Here is a 21,024-nt window from a genome sequence, read left to right as displayed (position 1 = left end):
GGATTTTCTAGACTGAGCTAGGGGGCGTGGTCTGTCGGGGGCGCGGCCTTCGGGAAATCGCGGGAGGGGGAGCTTGAGTCCTGGCTGCGGGGTCCTTCCTCTGCAAGCGCCGGAGGAAGCCGGCTGGTGGAGGTTTGAGGGCTGAGCTCAGGCCGGCCCGCAGAGTCTGAGAGGACCCAGATCTCCCGAGGCTGCCGCTCCCTGCCTCGCTGTCTGCTCCTCCCCACCTGGCAGCAGCGACCGTCCCCTTCCTGGGGTCTGGAGCCTGGGCAGACAGGGGTGGGATCCTGACACAAGAGCAGGTCAGGAAATCGATTTATCAGCTCACGATCCTTAGAAAAACAAAATAGGGTAGAAATGATCCGAGTGCATCACCAGTGATAAGGTAAGTACTGCTCCGGGTCCATGTGTCTCTGGTGTCTCTATGTGTCAAGTGCATTCCTTGCTGTGATTTACAATGGAAAGAGCTCAGAGGCAGCGGGTTGTTGCCTAGTGGCCTGGGTTCTGGATTCAGATCCACCCAATTTACTGTATGGACATGAGCAACTAGGTTAGCCACTCAGGGCTTCAGGTTCTGTGAAATAGGTTCACAGTGCCAGCCCCACCGACTCACAGTGACTTTGTGAGCTCCCGATGGAATTGAATGTTGAAACAGTGACGAGGGCTTTAGAACTGAGGTTGTCTCCTTGCTTTTGCTGGAGTGAGGCTATTTAGGGAAAAGCTGGGGACTAAGGGGAAAATGCAGTCTGATTCTCCTCCCGCCCCAGAAGGAGACATCAACAGCCTCTGAAAAGGCACTTTTAGGAAGTGTTTAAAGTGTGTGGAAGTTTGACCAGCCAAAGGGAAGGGAAGCTGGGCACAGAGGAAATCCCCCAGCTCGCTGTGCTGGTGGCTTCCTGAGCAGAGCTGCCCAGCCCGTGAGTGACTGTGGGTGTGCGATCAAGCCACCACTCGGAAGAGACGGGTGACAGATTAGACCACTGTTTATGCACCAGCTCAGCAGCACTGGCACTTTTGGCCTAGAACGTGCATGGGGCTCCCAGCTCGAGTCAGAAGCCCTTCCTGCCTTTGGGGATTTAACTGCTCTTGGATGTCCAAATCTTTGGAGGCCTCTATGCTGATGGGCATTTGTCTAAAGGTTTGCTCTTAGGTGTTGGGTTGCTTCACATGTAGTGTCTCAGTTTCTTGTTTAGTCACTAAGTGGTGTTTGATTCTTTTGAGACTCCATGGACTGTAGCCCGCCAGGCTCCTCTGTCCATGGGATTTCCCAGGCAAGAATACTGGAGTGGGGTACCATTTCCTTCTCCAGGGACTCTTCCCAATCCAGGAATCGAACCTGCATTGGCAGGTGGGGTTTTTTTGTTTTTAACCACTGAGCCACCAGGGAAGCCCCTCAGTTTCTTAGCTGAATGGTAACATGAGGCAGACACAGAAGCTCTGTGTTTTGATTCTTTGTCCCAACCCCCTCCACCTTGGGGATCCAAGCTCTGGTCACACAGTAGGTTCCTCTCCTTGAGTGGTGAGAAAATGGTTGACATGCCAGGTGTGGTGGGAGTGGAGGGGTGGGGGTGGAGCTGGCCCAGGCCCAAGCCTGTAGGCCTCCTGGTGGCATCTGGGTGACCTGGAGCCTGGCAAAGCCTGGAAGTGGGGAGTGGTTGCTCTGTAACAACTGTGATGATCAGGAAGTGTGATGTAAAGGAAAGCAAGGACCAATCTGAGCTCAAAACCTGGCTTGCATCATTTGTTGTTGTTGTTGTTTAGTTGCTGAGTTCGACTCTTGCAACCCCATGGACTATAGCCCGCCAGGCTCCTCTGTCTGTGGCATGTTCTGGGCAAGAATCCTCGAGTGGGTTGCCATTCCCTCCTCCAGGTGATTTTCCCGACCCGGGGATCGAGCCTGCATGTCCTGCATTGCAGGCGGTTTCTTTACCACTGAGCCACCATGGAAGCCCCAGCTTACATCACAGCTGCGGAATTATTGCTGAAAGCTCAGCTTCTCTATACACTGGTGCTGAATTGAATCTTGGAGACAGAGTTTTGGGTGAAGTAGAAAAGGATAAAGGGCTTCCCTGGTGGCTCAGACAGTAAATCATCTGCCTGCAATGCAAGAGACCTGGGTTCGATCCCTGAGACGGGAAGATCCCCTGGAGAAGGCAATGGCAATCCACTCCAGTATTCTTGCCTGGAAAATCCCATGGTTAGAGGGGCCTGGCGGGCTACAGTCCATGGAGTTGCAAAGAGTTGGACATGTCTGAGTGACTACCACACACACACAAACGGAAAACTGTATTACTTTGCCAGATAAAGAGGGACACTGGGGGCTCTCACCTTGAAAAACTATGTGTCGCAGCCCCAGAGGATTTGATGAAGGGTTTTTTATTAGTGGTTCAAGGGTGAGGTCTCTGATAAGATTAGGCATGAGCAGGGCCCGTTGTCATTGTTTAGTCGTTCAGTGGCTCAGTCGTGTCCGACTCTGCAACCCCATGGACGGTAGCACTCCAGGCTTCCCTGTCCTTCACAATCTCCCACAATTTGCTCAAATTCATGTCCATTGAGCCAGTGATGCCTTCCAACTATCTCATCCTCTGTTGTCCCCTTCTTCTCCTGCCTTCACGCCCTTAACTTCATCTCAGGTGGTCAGTCTCCTAACAACGAGCTTCTCTCCTCCAGTATAATCTTGCCTGAGGTGGTTTCTCGTCTGCCCCTCTCTTGATTAGCAACTGTTCAAATCTGCCCTTCAGAACTAAGGGAAGATCGTGGAGGCTGGAGTCTTGCCTATAAGAAAGCGGGGGACAAAAAAAGTCTTTCGTGCCTGCAAGCTCCTCAGGGCCCCACACGGATTCAGAATCTTGAGCAGCCTCGGTTTTTCATCTGGAAAATGGGTGCTGGTGAGAGTAGTGGGGAGAGAGAGAATGAATGTGCAGAAATGCTCCTGGCACGTGGAGGGCTCTTACCTGGTATGGCCTGGTCCTTTTGTCCCAGCCACATTTTTCCGTTTACAGAACACCGTGCATCCACTGTGCCTTTGCTTTTGTTGGGGAGCAGGCTTTCTGTGGAGAGCAGGTAGAGAGGGGACACTCGTGGCAAAATGCAATTTCCGTGGAGGGGTACCTTTCCTCCAGGAGTGGCAGAAGGGAGAGCTGGCTGTGATGAGGCCTGGGTGACAAAGCAGGGTCCTCTGCAACCAGCTCAGGTAACTTAAACAGATGCCACGAGCTGAAGAGGAGGCCATAATGATTCCTCCCTCTCACTCTTCTGTTTCCGTTAATGAGTTAATGATATTTTCCATCGTCTGTCCCAGCACCTGACCTCAAAACCCTCTACCCATCCATTCATGCACCCACCCATCTATCCACCCATTTACTCACCCATCTGTCCATCTACCCCCTTATCCTTCTATTTACCCATCTTATTCATCTGCCTACTCCTGTGTCCATCCACCCAACCCACCTACCTCTCCGTGCATCCATCCATTTTAACAAATAATTTAGGGGAAATTATGAGCTACATCTCAGATTTGTCCCTGACTGTGCTCAGCTCCTCCTAATTAGTCAGCAGTTCCTGTTCCAGGGAGAAGCTAATTCTGACTCCATGATGGAACTGTTTCTTTGACTTGCTTTTCATTGCTTTTGTTATTATCATCATACATAATAGCCTGCCTCAGAGGACCCTGTCCCTCTGCCTGACTGATAAACTGCAGTGCCTTTGTAGCTCACAGGGAGATAATCTGACCTTGCCCACCTGTGAAGGCTGCAGGAAAGAAGAGATTAACACACCCCTTCCTGAAGATGTTTTGCAAGATTGAAGACCCATTTTATTTTACTTTCTTACTGCCTCTCCCTCTCTATTCTGCCTTTTGACTTGAGTTCCTCAGCCCTTTTCTCTCTGGTTCTATTAAAAAAAAAAAAAAAAAATGGCATCCAGGCCCCGACCAAATGGTTGTTTAGAGACATTAGTCTGCCGTCTTCTCAGTCAGCCAGCTCTCTGAATAAAGTCATATTCCTTGTCTCTACACCTCATCTCTGATTCTTTGGCCTGTCGTGCGGTGAGCAGAGCCAGCACGGATGCAGTAATATTTCTGTAGCTTCTTGTCCTCTCTCTGGTCATACCCTCCTCACATTCAGTTCCTTACAGATGCACGCACTCTCTCTCTATCTGGCATTTGCCTGTAAGAATGTATTGTTTCCACAGGCAGAAACTCTTTTCTTCCCTGGCTGCCCCTCTCTCTTCTCCTGATCTTAGAGTATCATGCTGCTTAGAAAGGCTTTTCTGGCTAAGTCACCTCCTATGAACTCAGAATTAATGTCTTGTACTCTCCTTAGGCGCTAATCCTCTCTTTTCTTTTCCCATCTCCCATGAGACTAAAAGCAACTTGAGCTACCCTAGGGGCCAGCGTCTAGTGCAGCGCCTTCCATATAATAGATACTCAGTAAGCATCTGCTCTGGTCGGCGAGTGGATGGATGATTGGAGAGCCATCGAAGGGTTTGAAGCAGGAGTGATTAGGTTCGATTTGTGTTTTAGAAGATGGCTTTGAGGATGGTGAGATGGAGACAGGGAATCCCGTAGGAGACCATGCATTGATTCTGGGGAGGAAGCCTTGACCAAGCCAATCTGGGGCACTGGGGAGGGAGCTAAAGAGGAGGAGACAAATGTGGGGAATATTTAAGATTTGGAAACGGTAGAACTGAGTAATTGAGTGGATACTTGGATGAAGATAAAGGTCAACCAACCAACACAGCCATCCAACACAAGAGACTGGGCAGGTGGAGAGGCTACCTCCAAGAACAGACTGGTGGAGGCAACAGTGGAAGCAGGGCGGCCTCCCTAAGCATGCCCTATGTGGCAGGAAGAAGCTGGTTCTGTAAGCCTTCCCCCTGGGGGGTGGGGAGGACATCTGGGAGTCATCAGTGTTGGGGGGTCGAAACCATGGAGGAGGTGCAGTGTGTGTATGTTGAGTGAAAAGAACAAGTCAGCTTTAAATGTCAGTGGGAGGGATGCCCCCAGTACCTGCCACACGTGGCCTTGAGTGGTGCTGACTTGTTCCTGCCTTATGAGATCAGAGGCTCCCTGAGGGTGGGAGCCATTTCTTCTTCTTTATCTCTAAGTCCCCCATGTCCAGTCTGGTGCTGTGAACCCATGCTCCAGAGATACTTGTGGAATGAAACCAGGAGGTACCAGACTGTTGGACAAGCCACTATATCCCTCTGGGCCTCAGTTTCCTCATCCCTAAAATGGGGGGACAGTAGGGCTGTTGCAAAGATGGGACAGGAGGGCAGATGTGAAATGCTATGTCAACTGCGGGAGATCTGGCAAATACCGAGTGTGAGTACCGAAGAGACGCACTCACTTGTCTTGAGAGCCTGAGTCAGGCTGCTGACCTCCCAAGGGCTGCGTCCTGGTTCTGCCCACCGAGTTCTGCTGGGTCTTACGTTCCCCTTCAAGCTGTTCTGTGCTTTGACCTGGGAACTCGTGGATGACACTCGGTCAGGAGTGAAACTCCAGAGCCTCTAGACCTGTGGATGCTTTGCTGCTCAGAGTGTGGTCCGTGGCCCTGCAGCACCAGCATCACCTGGTGGGTGGTTACAGATTCTCCAGCCCTACGTCAGACCCACTGAGTCAGGAACTGTGAAGGTGGGGCTCTGTCATCTGTTTCAACAAATCCTCCAGGTGACTCAGGTGCACCTAAGTTTAAGAACCACGGCTCTAGAATCCCCCAAACCTCTTTTGGCTCCAAAGTGGACATAGGAGGTGCTTTCACCTAAGCATCGTCTATGTTTCTTCTTTGCTCTGCAGACTTGAATATTTCTGACTTTGGTTGCCAGAATTTGCTTGTTGTTGTCCTGGGAAATAGGAATTTATCAATGGTCACCCCAGCCTGTCCCACACATGCGCACACTCACCACCAGCAAACAACAGGCTTCGGCCAGGTGACTCTCAACAAATTCCTGAGACCAGACAGGACGTGTTTTCACTTGGTTTCTTTTGCCCATTTTTGTTGGTGCCTGGGAGCCTGTGCTGATGAATGAATTTTTATCTTCCTGAGGGTAATTTTGTGTGGACTGTAGAGAACCTTAGATAAATTCAGAGACACGGACCTCCCGGGCCAGTGTCCCCGGGAACCGCTCAGGGACTTCCTCACGTGTGAGCCAGGTGAACCATTTGGACCCTCCAGTGTGGGCCTGGGATTCAGGGACAGGAGAGCTGGCAAGAGGAGGAGGAGTGAGGCCAAATTTTGACTCATGGGACTGTGAAAGGTTCAGAGGTCACAGTCCTCAGCTTCCCCTTTGCCCCTTCTTCTCGCCATCAAAACATATAAACCAAAACACGAAAAGCAAAAAACAAGAAAACATCCCTGCACTGTTGGTAGGAATGTAAAATGGTGCAGCCACTGTGGAAAAACAGAATGCGGTTCCTCAAAAAATTAAAAATAGAACTACCATATGATCCAGCGTTTCCACTTCTGGATCTATACCCAAAAAAACTGAAAGCGGGGACTCAAGTAATATAATCATGTTCAGAGCAGCGCTATTCATGATTGCCAGAAGGTAGAAGCCACCCAAATGTCCATTGACAAATGGAAAAATAAAATGCAGTATATATGTATGATGGAGTATTATTATGCCTTAAAAAGGAAGGAGCTTCTGATAACATTCTACAACGTGGGTGCACCTTGGGGACATGATGCTAAGTGAAATAAGACACAACAAGACAAATGCTGTATCACTTAGCTTACCGTCTGAGCCTCCAGGGAAGTACATAAGGTATCTAGAGTGGTCAAATTCACAGACAGACAGTGGACTGCTGTTTGTCACAGCCTGGGTGAAGGGAGGATGGGGAGTTAGTGTTTAACGGGAACAGATTTTCAGCTGGAGAAACTGAAAAAGTTCTGGAGGTAGATGGTGGTGATGGTTGCATGACAGTTTAAGTGTACCTAATTACCACTGAATTGTACATTAAAAAATGGTTAACAAAAAAAAAAATGGTTAACAAGGTAAATTTTATATTATGTATGAAAGTGAAATATTAGTCACTCAGTGATGTCCAACTCTTTGCCACCCATGGTCTGTAGCCCTCCAGGCTCCTCTGTTCATGGAATTCTCCAGGCAAGAATACTGGAGTGGGTAGCCATTCGCTTCTCCAGGGATCTTCCCCACCCAGGGATCGAACCTGGGTTTCCTGCATTGCAGACAGGTTGTTTACTATCTGAGCCACCAGGGAAGCTCCGTCATGTATATTAAACCACAACTGAAAATGGCACCAAGAAGTAACTCCCTCCACCACCATCACTGAAATCCAGGCTTGTATCCTGGAAAGGTTGGAGAGGTGGGCCCTCCTGGAGTCCTTATCTTCAGGGACTGAGAGGCTGGCGCCAAGGCTCAGGTGGGGACTGGTTGTGGCAGGGAGGTGGGTCTTGGAACAAGAAGACCTGGATTCTAATGCCCATGCTTCCTTCAACAGGCTGGCTTTGGGCTCGTCCCTTCCCCTTTTGAACCTCAGTTTCCTCATCTGTGAGATGGGGAGGTGGCACCCACTTATTCATTCCAGAAGTCCTTAGGAGTGCCTGTGATGTATCAGGTACTGTTCAAGGTGCACAAGGCCCTCTTGGAATTTATTGAATTGGCCATAAAGTTCATTCGGGTTTTTCTGTACCATCTTATGGAAAAAACCAAATGAACTTTTTAGCCAACCCAGTACATCCTCATGGAGGAGACAGATCATCAACAAGCAGACAAGTAAACAAACAAATCTCAGATACTGATGGGAACTCTGCAGATCTGGCACGTAGGAAGGAGTGATGGTGCTGGGGGAGGGGGCCGTCCTAGTGGGATGGTCAGGGAGGGCCTCACGAGGGGGTGGTGGTTAAGCTGAGACCTGGCGGCAAAGGAGCCAGCCCTGCTGTGGGGGTGGAGGCGGGGGTTGGCAGGGGGCGGCACTCCTGGAGCTCCCGGAGCAAAGCCAGTAGCTGAAAGGCACAGAAAGCTGGCTGATGTGCTGGTGGCGGGAAGGTAGGAGGAGCTGGGGCTGGATCAAGCTGAGCCTTGTAGGAGTTTGGGGGTTTTTCTGGGGGTGTAATAACTCACTGTGAAACTGTCTCAGTGGGTTTTAAACAAGGAAGAGGAGGATGCGGTTTGAATTTTGGAATGATCACTGTGGCTGCCCCGGGGAATAATGGTCAGGGAAAAATGAGAACGCTGGGATTGGGCTTCCCTGGTAGCTCAGCTGGTAAAGAATCTGCCTTCAATGCAGGAGACCTGGGTTCGATTCCTGGGTCAGGAAAATCCCCTGGAGAAGGGATAGGCTACCCACTCCAGTATTCTTGATCTTCCCTGGTGGCTCAGATCGTAAAGAATCTGCCTTCAATGCAGGAGACCTGGGTTCGATTCCTGGTCAGGAAGATCCCCTGGAGAAGGGATAGGCTACCCACTCCAGTATTCTTGATCTTCCCTGGTGGCTCAGATGGTAAAGAATCTGCCTTCAATGCAGGAGACCTGCGTTCGATCCCTGGGTTGGGAAGATTCCCCTGGAGGAGGGCATGGCAACCCATTCCAGTGTTCTTGCCTGGAGAATCCCCAAAAACAGTGGAGCCTGGTGGGCTACAGTCCAAGGGATTGCAGAGTCAGACACGACTAAGTGACTAAGCACAGGAGTGGGGGTGGCTTGGCCACGGAGAGAGCCACAGGGAATCCAGGTAAGAGGGTGCAGCTTTGGGTTGGACCCATCTCTCGCCTATTTTAGAGACTTATGAAAGCCACGGGACCCTTTTCCAGGAAAAATGCACATACTTAAATATTTACAAGATGGAGCATGTGATTCAGGGGAACCCCTCAAGTTTATCCTCCATGAGCCCCAGGACTGGAACTGCTGGGCTGGGATATCTCTGAGACCCTTCCCAGCAGGCTCTGTCAGTTTTCAGGCTGAGCCCTGGCTCCGGTGCCCACAGGGCCAGTTAGGAGCCCACAGGAGGGAGGCTGGAGAGGGAGGGTGATGAAACATTGTCAGTTGTGGAAGGGGTTTCCCTCCTGGTCCGTGAGTCCCAGCTTGACTATGTATGGTGAAGAGAGAGCAAAGGGCAAGACTGATCTGCTAAAACTACAGAACAACTCAATGCAGACTCCATTCACTTGGAATTTGCAGCCATATAGACCATACATTCTCAGGGGCCGGGGGGAGATTGGTTCTTGGGTGGGGTGAAAATAATCTTAGATATAATATTATAGTGATTTGTCACCCTCCAAAAGGCCATGGTACATAAACAGATACTCTATACATCTAAGGATATTAACATTTTATGGGGGCAGGTGATTAGGGAAAAAAATAAGTCTAAAAAATCTCCTTGAGAGGATGATTACAAACAACAACAAGGTTGATTTAGACACAGTGAGGTTTTTCATCTGAGCCCGGAGTCCTAAATCAATAGAACTGCTCAGGCTTTTCATTTTGGTATATTAATCTAAAAGGTAAAGTGAAAGTGAAAATCACTCAGTCATGTCTGACTCTTTGTGACCCCATGGACTCTACAGTCCAAGGAATTCTTTAGGCCAGAATACTGGAGTGGGTATAGCCTTTCTCCCAGGGGATCTTCCCAACCCAGGGATCGAATGCAGTTCTCCCGCATTGCAGGTGGTTTCTCAACCATTGGGCCACCAGGGAAGCCCAGCAATAGCATTTTTTAGTTAAATTCTCAACAACATGAACTTTTCGCTACTGCAAGGAAGACTGTCATCTTTTATTCTGCTTATTTGCCTCTGGAGAAAGAATGCCATGCATTTTGACATATTCTATGTGGCCCTGATATTGACCCTGAGGGCAAGTGTCTATCCCCATTTTATAGATGAGGAAACTGAAGCTAAGGGTAAAGACTTGCACAGCTTGTGAGCTGCTGACCCTAGCCTGGTGCTCATGTCTCGGTGCCTTGTACCCTGTACTGGGTTCCTGATTCCACGGAGGAGAAGTAGCAGTGCCCTGTGGGAAGCTTGGCCTGTTTTCTTGCCAGAGCACAGTAGTGCAGTTCAGTCGCTCAGTCACATCCAACTCTTTGCGACTGCAGCACACCAGGCTCCCCTGTCCATCACCAACTCCCAGAGCTTGCTCAAACTCACGTCCATCCAGTCAGTGATGCCGTCCAACCATCTTATCCTCCGTCTTCCCCTTCTCCTCCTGCCTTCCATCTTTCCCAGCATCAGGCTCTTCTCCAAGGAGTCTGTTCTTTGCATCAGGTGGCCAAAGTATTGGAGTTTCAGGTTCAGCATCAGTCCTTCTAATGAATATTCAGGGTTGGTTTCCTTTAGGATGAACTGGTTGGATCTCCTTGCGATCCAAGGGACTCTCAAGAGTCTTGTCCAACACCACAGTTCAAAAGCATCAATTCTTCGGTGCTCATGTTTCTTTATGGTCCAACTCTCACATCCATACATGACTACTGGAAAAACCATAGCTTTGACTAGATGGACCTTTGTTGGCAAAGTAACGTCTCTTCTTTTTAATATGCTGTCTAGGCTGGTCACAGCTTTTCTTCCAAGGAGCAAGCGTCTTTTAATTTCATGGCTGCCATCACCATCTGCAGTGATTTTGGAGCCCAAGAAAATAAAGTCTGTCACTGCACAGCAGGATGTGGACAAAGTTGGGTCTCTTTCGTGCTGTCTGAAGAGGCCCCCAGGCCTCAGTGTTGACTGATCTGGTACATTCCTGTGAGCAAGAAGGAAAAACACGGATGGTGCTGAATGTTGCAGAAGAGAGTGTCTGGGGCCCGTGCTGTTTTGTGGGTTGAACTTGATCTTTACCTTGGAGAGCCAGCTCGGGATGGGATGGTGTTCACAAGAGCTCCAGGCCTTGCTTGCTGGACTGAGGGACCAGGAAAATAAATAAGGAGCAGGAGGCCAGGGAAGGGGAATGGAGAGACAGAGATCACATGTCAGTGTCTTGGTCTGTGCATTCTGTATATTCAGTGCAGTTGAGTTGGAGCTCGCTGGCTGCATCATCTTCTAAATTGTGAGACACTACGCCAGTGTGAAAGGCATAAGCATGATCACTCAGCTGCCTTCTGCTCTGCAATGAGCAGTGGATCCAGCAACACGAATGAGCTGTCAGCTTGAAATGCTTGTTCTGTCACCATTATTTAAGCTCAAGTAGGACGACTGTTATTTCAAGCGCTGTCTAGGTTATACTGTCCTAAGGTTTACTCTATCTGCATATGATGCCCAAATAGCTCCTCATTAAACAAGTATGTGTTGTGTGTTTTTTTGCACAGAAGTGACAATATCGCATATCTTAAAGAGAAGTACCTTTTAATAGGAAAAAAAATGCTTGTATGGAATTCGGATGAACGTGTCCTTTTCAAAACAAGCAAAAAATATCAAAAGAATTGATTTAAAACTGTGTGCACCAAACTAATAATCATTAGGGAAAAAAAATCAAGTGAGGCACTTAGAGCAATGCCTGACACATGGTAGGTGCTATATAAATGTTAGCTTCTTTTATCCTAAGCCTTTCTGCCTTTGACTTTCAGGGGCTTAATGCATCACCAGTGAGGCCAAGCCTTCACCGCAGCTTGAACCACATCCTAGAAACGAGATGGCCGTAGACAGACTGGCGTATTCCTGAGTGTATGGGGGGTGAGGCCCCAGCAGGCCCAAAGATGGGGAACATCACGGCAGACAACACCTCGATGAACTGTGACATCGACCACACCATCCACCAGACGCTGGCCCCGGTGGTCTACGTCACGGTGCTGGTGGTGGGCTTCCCGGCCAACTGCCTGTCCCTCTACTACGGCTACCTGCAGATCAAGGCCCGGAACGAGCTGGGCGTGTACCTGTGCAACCTGACGGTGGCCGACCTCTTCTACATCTGCTCCCTGCCCTTCTGGCTGCAGTACGTGCTGCAGCACGACCACTGGTCCCACGACGACCTGTCCTGCCAGGTGTGCGGGATCCTGCTCTACGAGAACATCTACATCAGCGTGGGCTTCCTCTGCTGCATCTCCATCGACCGCTACCTGGCCGTGGCCCACCCCTTCCGCTTCCACCAGTTCCGCACCTTGAAGGCCGCCGTGGGCGTCAGCGCGCTCATCTGGGCCAAGGAGCTGCTGACCAGCGTCTACTTCCTCATGCACGCGGAGGTGGTGGAGGACGCCGACCGGCACCGCGTCTGCTTCGAGCATTACCCGCTGGAGCCGCGGCAGCGCGGCATCAACTACTACCGCTTCCTCGTGGGCTTCCTCTTCCCCATCTGCCTGCTGCTGGCCTCCTACCGGGGCATCCTGCGGGCCGTGCGCCGCAGCCACGGGACCCAGAAGAGCCGCAAGGACCAGATCCAGCGGCTGGTGCTCAGCACCGTGGTCATCTTCCTGGCCTGCTTCCTGCCCTACCACGCGCTGCTGCTGGTGCGCAGCCTCTGGGAGTCCAGCTGCGACTTCGCCAAGGGCATCTTCAACGCCTACCACTTTTCCCTGCTCCTCACCAGCTTCAACTGCGTGGCCGACCCCGTGCTCTACTGCTTCGTCAGCGAGACCACGCACAGGGACCTGGCCCGCCTCTGCGGGGCCTGCCTGGCCTTCCTCACCTGCGCCAGGACCGGCCGCGCCCGGGAGACCTACCCGCTGGGCGCCCCCGAGGCCTCTGGGAAGAGCGAGGATCCCGAGGTCCTGACAAAGCTCCACCCGGCCTTCCAGACCCCCCACCCGCCTGGAGTGGGAGGGTCCCCCGCAGGCGGGCTGTCCTAGCCGGGTCACCCCATCACCCACGTGCGAGGCCTGAGCCTGCTCCACGGCTGCTGCCCATTTGGCCAAGGCAGCTGCCCCTTGCTGCTAGAGGGGCTGGGGCCGCGGGGCCCTAGGACTGGGCCATAACACGACCTCCCTGGCTTCCAGGGAGCCTGCTGTGATTGCCGAGTCCAACAGGGCTGCTGGCCAAGCGTGGGGATAAGCCTCGACAGCACGTGGGGGTCATCTGCTGCTGGTGGGAAGACCTGGTCACCTCCAGGAGGTTTTCAGAGGAGCTCATGGGGGAACAGAGTGTGAGCCCGTGGAGAGAGGGGCCTGGGAGATGAGGCGGGTACCGAGGTGCCCACCTGCCGGGGCCTTCCAATGCCAGAGGTGACCCTTGTCCCAATGCCCTGGTGTGATCTGAGAAGAGGACGCAGGAAGGTGTGTGTCACCTTACCACTTGAGCCCCACCCCATGGAGGTTGGATGGGGAGAAGGAAAGTGGGGAGGGGTTGAGGCACTGAGAGTGTGTGTGGCGGGGACGGTGGGGGCGAGACAGGCAGAGGGGAGACCCCAGGTCCAGCCAACTCACAGTTTTCACGGGCAGGGAGATTCGAGCAGATTCTCCATGCCCCAGCATTGATGCATGACAAATCCTAGGGCTCCGTGGGGCTCTGGGGGGTGATGTCTATGATCCTTTAAAGTCAGCACTGAAGTTCAGATGTCAGGCCAGAGGCCTAAAGCAGTGTGTTCAACCGAGTTCCCGACAGATTGCTCCCAATTCAACTTCTGTTGCTGTCTGCCCCAAAGTATACAAGACCCAGAAGTCTGGGACTCTGTGTATGTGTGTGTGTGTGTGTGTGTGTGTGTGTGTCCGTGGTTAGAATGCCAGGTCTCCATGACAGCTCTGCTCCGAGACACTGAGGCTCACTGAGGTCACAGGACGGCTGGTAGTATTAGCTGCCATGGACACAGACTAGGGTGCCTAGCAGTCTTTGAGAGGAGCATGACATTCTCCCCAAGTTCTTAGATGGAGCAAAACAAACAAGAGATGAATTCTCTGGCATCTTTCAGCCCAAAGGGCTGGGGTGAAGCTCCACTGTGGTTTAAATAGCCCCTGTGACAAAGAGAGGAAAAGGCCCTGGGCTTGCCTTGCCTCCTTGGTCCTCCATCCCCACTCCTCTGCCCAGATGTTCCCCCTCACCCACCTGGAGAGTGACGGGATGGCCCACTGGCTACATGTTGTCTCTTGTTCTGTCCTAGAAGACTGGTTAGAGGGCTCCTCTCTCCTGCAGCTTCCCACCCAGTCATGTTAAGCTCCCGCCTGGGGAATATACCAAGGACCAGAAGAGCATCTTGCTACTCCAGGGAGCTGCCCACCTTTGAGAAATGCTAGCCCTTTAGATTTCCTGGTCAGTGGACTGGCACCAGTTCTGACTTCCCTGAGAGACCTGGAATCTGAGCTCTTACAGCCAAGGATCTTGGTGGGTGCAAACCTGGGGAGGGACCAGGGATGGGAAGATAGAAACTGGTACTAGGGGGACATTTCTGGAATCTGCTGAAGAGGGATCACAGAGAACATCTTCAGTCTCTCCTTGTGTCTCTCTTCCCCTCTCCCAGAGATAGATCCACCCCGAGTTTCTTAACCCTCTCTTCAGAGGCATCCAGAGGCTGATAGCCCAGGCTGGATGTGCCCTAAGGAAGTGGGCTTCCAAGTCTACACTTGATTCTGACTGTGTGTGGTCTCTGCCCTAGCTCCTTCTGGAGGTTCTTTCATAACCTGGGGAGGTTCTCTTCCCCTTCATAGAGGAGGAAGTGACCGGGTCTGAAGGTGGAAAAAATGACCATACAGCTAAGAAAAACCCAGGATCTTAAAGAGACAATGGCACTGGTTGAGCCCTCCATGCCTCCTCATTTCAAATTTCCTCCTATTTTGATCTTAAACATGGGCATTCCCACTGGGACAAACTGGCATGAGCTGAAGGCAGTTTCATTTATTATCAAGAGTTGTATTTTTGTATTGTCCTTTCTTTTATGCCAAGTATACATGTGTTGGACCATGCAGTGGATTTATGTAGCAAACTTGAGTCTGCAAATAAAAACCTAACCAGACACAGTTGGAGTGTGTTTCAGTTCATGTGGGGAGGGAGGGTCTTCCGAAACCAGAGAAATCTAGAGGGTCCATGAAGTACCCAGCAGAGTCAGAAAGGTCCAGGGATGGACTTTCTCAGAGAAAATTCAAACAGGTCAATTAGAGAATTTGCCCTTGATTACCCAGTAGTGGCCAAGAAAGATGAAGCCTTAAAATGAAGGCTTTTCTCTGTCCTCTTGAGATTCATGAAGTGTCCTAAACGCTGCAGCACATTGTTGCAAATCCACTCTGGGACTTAACTTGGTCACCCCTTGACTCTGGGGATGCACCTCAGCCCTGCAGTTTGGAGACTATCATTCCCTGTTCTTGGACACAGGAGCCCATTCTATCCTACTCCAGGTGGCCCTAGTGGTAAAGAATCTGCTTGCTGATGCAGGAGATGCAAGAGTTGTGGATACAACCCCTGGGTTGGGAAGATCCCCTGGAGTAGGAATGGCAACCCACTCCAGTATTCTTGCCTGGAAAATTCCATAGACAGAGGAGTGTGGCAGGCAACAGTCCATGGGGCCACAAAGAGTCAGACATGACTGAGCACAACACCCAACAAGAGAGAGCTGGATCAGACTGTCCTCTCCTCACTAGTGAAAACTGCCAAAGCAGGAACACTGGTTGTACCCACCTCTCGGGGGCTCTCCTTATCCTCACAGTCTGGATTTTGTTTGAGGAGCCCCCCATTTAGTGATCAGCATTTTTAAGCTGGAGCATCTTTTCAACAGTGGTGGACTGCGTGTTTATCACAGGATTAAATGCATCATGTTAAAAAGCAAATTTGGTTTTAGTCACTTAAAGCCTCCCTGGGTCAGATTCCTGGAGTTCTGGAGTGCTCCAGAAGAATCGATCCTTCAGACAGACTAAAGGTATTACTGGAGATTAAGACTTCTTCCTCTCCTAAGAGAAGTGGGGGAAAGAAAAGGTCCATCTGGTTTGGACTGGAGATGGCAAGAGCCATTAGATTTCTTTCTCATTCACCAGTGTTGCTTAGCAAGATGAGGGCTCATCTTCCTGTTTACACACACTGGTCTGTGGGTTGGCTAGACAAGTGTGGGAGAGATTTGCAGCACAAAATACATTCCATCTGCTGCTTTTCTCTGGCTGGTACAATCAAGAAAGAGCCAGAATCTGGCCCTTCTTGGTTCAATGCTTTTTTGAAAAATGTGCTTCTTGAAGCTGGTGATCCTGCAGCTTCCAGGAATTCATCTGGCAAGATGATGGTCTTTGATGGCAATAACCCTGGGGTCACAATGGTGCCCAGTGTTCTGGGGAAATGGTGGGTCAACAAATATAAGAAAGACGTTGGTAGATTAACATAGATAACAGTGTTGGAAGTCCCACAGAGGTCATGATCTCCAGTTCCTTCCCTGTGAATTATCCCCTGTTGTTGTTCAGTAACTAAGTTGGGTCCAACTCTTTGTGACCCCAACGACTGCAGCATGCCAGGCTTCCCTTCACCATCTCCCCTAAAATGATAGCCCAGTTTCTCTGCAAATAATACCATGGATACCAACTCACTACTATCCAACACAAGTCATTCCAAGGTTGGGCAGAAAATCTTAATTCTGAATGAGCCAAAGTGGAAGCATTTTTCTCACTGGCCTTAGTTCTGGCCTCTGGAGTCAAGTGACCCTTTAGGTACTGGTGTGTGTGTGTTCTTAGTCACTCAGTTGTGTCCCACTCTTTGTGACCTCATGGATTGTAGCCTTTCAGGCTCCTCTGTCCATCAGATTCTCCAGGCAAGAATACTGGAGTGGGTTGCCATTCCCTTCACCAGGGGATCTTCCTGACCCAGGGATTAAACCCAGGTCTTTTGTATTGCAGGCAGATTCTTTACCTTCTGAGCCACCAGGGAAGCCCTTTAGGTACCTTTAGATACAACTCTCACATTCTACTTCTCAGTGTTAAATCTCCAAAGCTTGTGTTAGACAAGGCTGGATTATACTACAATAAGAAATATACCCCCAAATCATACTGCCTTAAAACAATACAAGTCTATCTCCTGTTCATGCAAGGGTCAGATGAGCAACTACTTTCTGGCATTTTTTTTCCCCCCAAGTGATGGCAGTGACTCAGGATTCATGCATTAAGAGATTCTACCATCTTGGGGTCTTCCTCTTCCATCCACACAGGTAGGGAAAGCAGGACGAAAAGAATCTCACAAGGGGTTATGGGAAATCTGAATGTGGTTATTCCCACCACTCACACTCTGTTGGCCAGATCTGTCACGTGGCCCCAACAGAACTATAAGGGAGGCTAGGAAATGTAGTTTTCCTGTGTGTGAAGGAAGAAGCAGAATTTGTGAGCATCTGGCCAGTCACAGACATACAGCTTTTCAAGCTACCTCCACTTAACAGCTCCGCTTAATACCTCCACTGAAGCGTTCACCTTCCTGTACCTCATCTGAACAACACTCACGTCTTCAAATGTGATGCTTGGATCTGAAGCGAGATTAGATCTGTCCAACCTGTGCAGAGGAGACACAGATCAGTTACCTCACTATGCTTCTACTGATGCAACGGCCTCTCTGGCAAGCACATCACATCACTGAAATATACTGAGTTTATGTGAGCACTGGCTTTTTGGGTTGGTCTGTCTTGTTTTGTTTTTTGGCTATGCCATGCAGCTTGCAGTATCTTAGTTCCCTGATCTAGGATCGAACCCAGGCCCCTGGCAGTGAGCGCTAAGAGTCCTAACAACTGGACTTCTGGGAATTTCTGAGCAGTGGCCTTTTGAATCTGAAAGTTAGACTTTGTGGAGCCAGTGGAACCCACATGGAATAGGTGGAGAGTAGTAGAATGTAGTGGGCTGGACTAAGGTGGGGCTGGTGGTCAGCAGAGCCTGTGCAATGAAAGGCAGGAAATGACTTCAGAGGACTGCCTTGCTTAGTGGAGCAATGGGGTGGCACTTGGCCAGAGGATGGCCACAGGGGCTAAGGAGCCCTGATCCCTGGCTCGCTTATCTTCCAATCCCACCTGCAGAGTCTGAGGGGCATGTGCACCTCAATGTACCCAAGGTCTGAAGTTCACCAGCCTTCCCTTGAAGACCCACAGAGATCCGGGTATTACTTATCAGGATCTGCCCTTGATATTCTTGGAAATGCCCAGGGATGCTCCTATGCCCCAGGAATCCATCCTGGTGGATTGTTGCTGTTGTTCAGTTGCTAAGTTGTGTCCGACTCCCTGTGACCCCTGAACTGCACCATACCAGGCTTCCCTGTCCTACACTATCTCCCAGAGTTTGCTCAAACTCATGTCCATTGAGTCAGTGATGCTATCTAAGCATCTCACCCTCTGCCGCCCCCTTCTCCTTTTGCCTTCAATCTTTCCCAGCATCAGGGTCTTTTCCAATGGTTGGCTGTTCACATCAGGTGGCCAAAGTGTTGGAGCTTCAGTATCAGCATCAGTCCTTCCAATGAATATTGAGGGTTGATTTCCTTTAGGATTGACTGGTTGATACCCTAGCTCATCTCTCACCCTGGGCCTCCCCATCATTCCTGTAGGTCACCTCTTGTCCCCCTGTAACCAGCTTCTCCAGGTCACAGCCAAGCTCACCACGCCACCTCAGATGTGGAAACAGGTCCCTCCCCAAAGGACAAAAGATGACTAGGATGAAATGAGCAAAACTTTACTAAAGACCAGAACAGGAATCATATTGTGGAACATAAAAGCATAAAATTGGATCCTAGAGCTCAGTGCTCCAGTGGTCCCTGAGCTGGATCATGCTAAGTCTTCTCCTGGCCCTTCCTTCCACCTTAGCCCTTACTGTAGGGCCACAAGCCTGTCTCTCCCTGCATGGGAGGTGGGGGTAGGGGCTTTGGATTCTTCACTCCCGAACTAGGACCTGTACTCTCAGCCTTCTCTGGGCTCCACCTAGGTCTTAGTCTCTTTCCCAAACAACTTAATCATCTCCCCATAAACTTCTGCCCACAGGGAAGATAACCTATTACACAGTCATGCCTCAGACTTCTCCAGGCAGAATAGAATTCTGCTATTACTTTTGCAAAACCAAAGGCCCATTAGTGTATTCCCCTAAAATATGAGTCAGAAGAATGCTGGCAGCCTTTGCAGATGATGTTTCCTGTCTCTCTAGCCATCCGGATTTCAACAATGCCAGGGTGCACTCTCAGTCAGAGGCCCCCATTACATGGAGCTCTGCGGACCCAGACTCTGCAAATTGTAACTGGAGACCTGGCCAGCGAGGCTTAGAGCTGAGGTGGGACCACTGACCTGAGAAGTCACAGATGGACAGGGACTATGAGCACATTACAATGGCCCTGATGCCACCCCAGCAGGATTACAGACACATAGGTGGGGACTCCCCACCAGAATAACAAAGGGACATCAGGACAGCCCCCACCCCAGCTACTCCTGGCCAAAGACTTTACCACATCCTGCATAGGCAGCATTGCAAGTTAACCCCTGATCACCGAACTCTACGCTTAGGGTTGACTGTTCAGTGTACAATTTAGAGTCAATTTCTACAGTATGTGTTCCATGCTTTACAACTAATACTCCTAAAAGAATCAAACTTTACATGTTTAAGGAAATCAAACAGACACAATAAACACTTGGGGTCCTAGCTGGAAAGGACTACTGTTACTGAATTCTAATCTGGCTGCTTATTGCTCAAAGATCAATATCAAAGATCAACACTTGACAGGCAAGTGTTGGTAGAAATGGGAAATGTTGCTTTTAATCAGAAAGCCTGCCATCTGGGGAGAAGGTGGACTAGTGTCCTCAAAACCAATACTGAAGATGCTGCTCAGGCTTCAAAGTTTTTAAAGGGAAAGGGCAAAGTAATTTCAGTTAATCATTGAGAAAAGGGATCAGACTCATAAGACATCTCCCACTGCGTGAAGGCTCACCAACTCCTGTGATTTTTCTTTAAATGCTATCTTATTGACGCAGTTTGTTCTCAAGATTACTCAAAGGGAAGCTGGGAAACGATCGGGTCATCTGTTAATTATTCTTCATGTTTACTTCTTTGATCTAGGGAAGAACCAACAGCTTAGGCAAGGTATTATGTGAGCAAAAGATCTGAAAGGTGTGCTTGGGTCAGAAATGAGTAGAATGTTGTAGGTGCCTGGTTTAACGTTACTTACAATATAGTTTTGCTAAAGCGACAAGACACAAGGGGCCTCTTGCAGAGATCTCTTTCTGGCAAATAACTGCTTACACCACCACACCCAGATGAGCCAGTGCAAGACACTGTACTGATTCAATATGGGAATGTAATGGGATGTGGTCAGTGACTCTGCTTTGGATTTTCTTGGGGCACGTACAGTGGGAAGTTGTGCAGGAGATAAGGACAAGCTGATGAGTTGTCCAGGACTCTGTGAGTGATCTAAGCCCTGGAAGGTCCTGATCCACTCAGCCTGGGCTCTGGGAATGCGGTTGCCCTCCTATGCAAGAAGGCTAGAGTCTGGCTTCAGAGTGGCGGGTGAACAGATGGGAAGGAGGCGGGAGATGTGTCAGGCTCTGCGGTGGGGTCTCAGGACGTGTAGGGGGTGAAGAAAAGGGAGGGGCAGAGGAGAGGTGACGGTGATAAATGTGAGTTTCGAGGGATCTTTTGCCTAAATAAATGAAATGCTGTTTGAAAAAGAGAGCATTTCCAACATATAAATATTTTGTCAGTGGTAGTGATGAGTAAACCTTTAGTGAACCCTCGAATTTTGTAATGTACACTACCCATTTGTATATTTTCTGTTTCTTAATTTACCAGAGGGATTATTCAGGGCCCTCTATGTCTACCTGGCAGTTCATTGCTCGCTGGCATCCCCATTAGTGATTGGTCAGAAGACCAATTATTTGATAATAAAATTTTATTATTTGATAATAAAATTAATTGTGTACAGTTCCAGACCACATGGATGGCCCAAAGAAGCTGGGGTGAGGAGGCTGGAATCAAGGCCTCCTAGAACTTAGGAATAAAAGCGAAAACTGGGAACCCCAGAGAACTGTTTTCCTTGGTCCTCATCACTACCATGACCCCCACATCCCCAGGAGGGGAGCATGCAGTGACCCAGGACTGCGTGGAGCACGTTGTTCACTCAGGGCCAGTGTTTATTTGCACGACTCTTGTGGAAGGAAACCAGGACCCTCAGGGAGCTCCTCCCTTGAACCAGGTGGAACCATCTGGTACCCAACTCCCACATCTGTAATGGGCATGGTCAGCC

At 49.9% G+C, this 21,024-nt stretch overlaps 1 protein-coding gene across 7 annotated transcripts in view; it reads left to right on the top strand.

Moving 5' to 3' along the window:
- The window catches only part of GPR68 (G protein-coupled receptor 68), a 34,656-nt gene extending 19,837 nt beyond the window's left edge, over nt 1–14,819 (top strand). For 6 of the 7 annotated variants that reach the window (XM_043922038.1, XM_043922037.1, XM_043922041.1 and 3 more), the window contains one exon: nt 11,508–14,819. In XM_043922038.1, the coding sequence (XP_043777973.1) occupies nt 11,607–12,722 (1,116 nt within the window). In that variant the 5' untranslated portion in view covers nt 11,508–11,606 and the 3' untranslated portion in view covers nt 12,723–14,819. Of the gene's footprint in view, nt 1–75; nt 386–11,507 lie in introns of those variants that run through there. The other variant, XM_043922035.1, reaches the window with a different exon arrangement.
- The last annotated feature ends 6,205 nt before the right edge of the window (nt 14,820–21,024 follow it).

Source organism: Cervus elaphus, chromosome 13, assembly GCF_910594005.1.
Source record: "Cervus elaphus chromosome 13, mCerEla1.1, whole genome shotgun sequence".
NCBI classification, from domain to species: domain Eukaryota; kingdom Metazoa; phylum Chordata; class Mammalia; order Artiodactyla; family Cervidae; genus Cervus; species Cervus elaphus.
The sequence above is the reverse complement of the archived record's forward strand: the minus strand, read 5'-3'. Positions and strand labels throughout refer to the sequence as shown.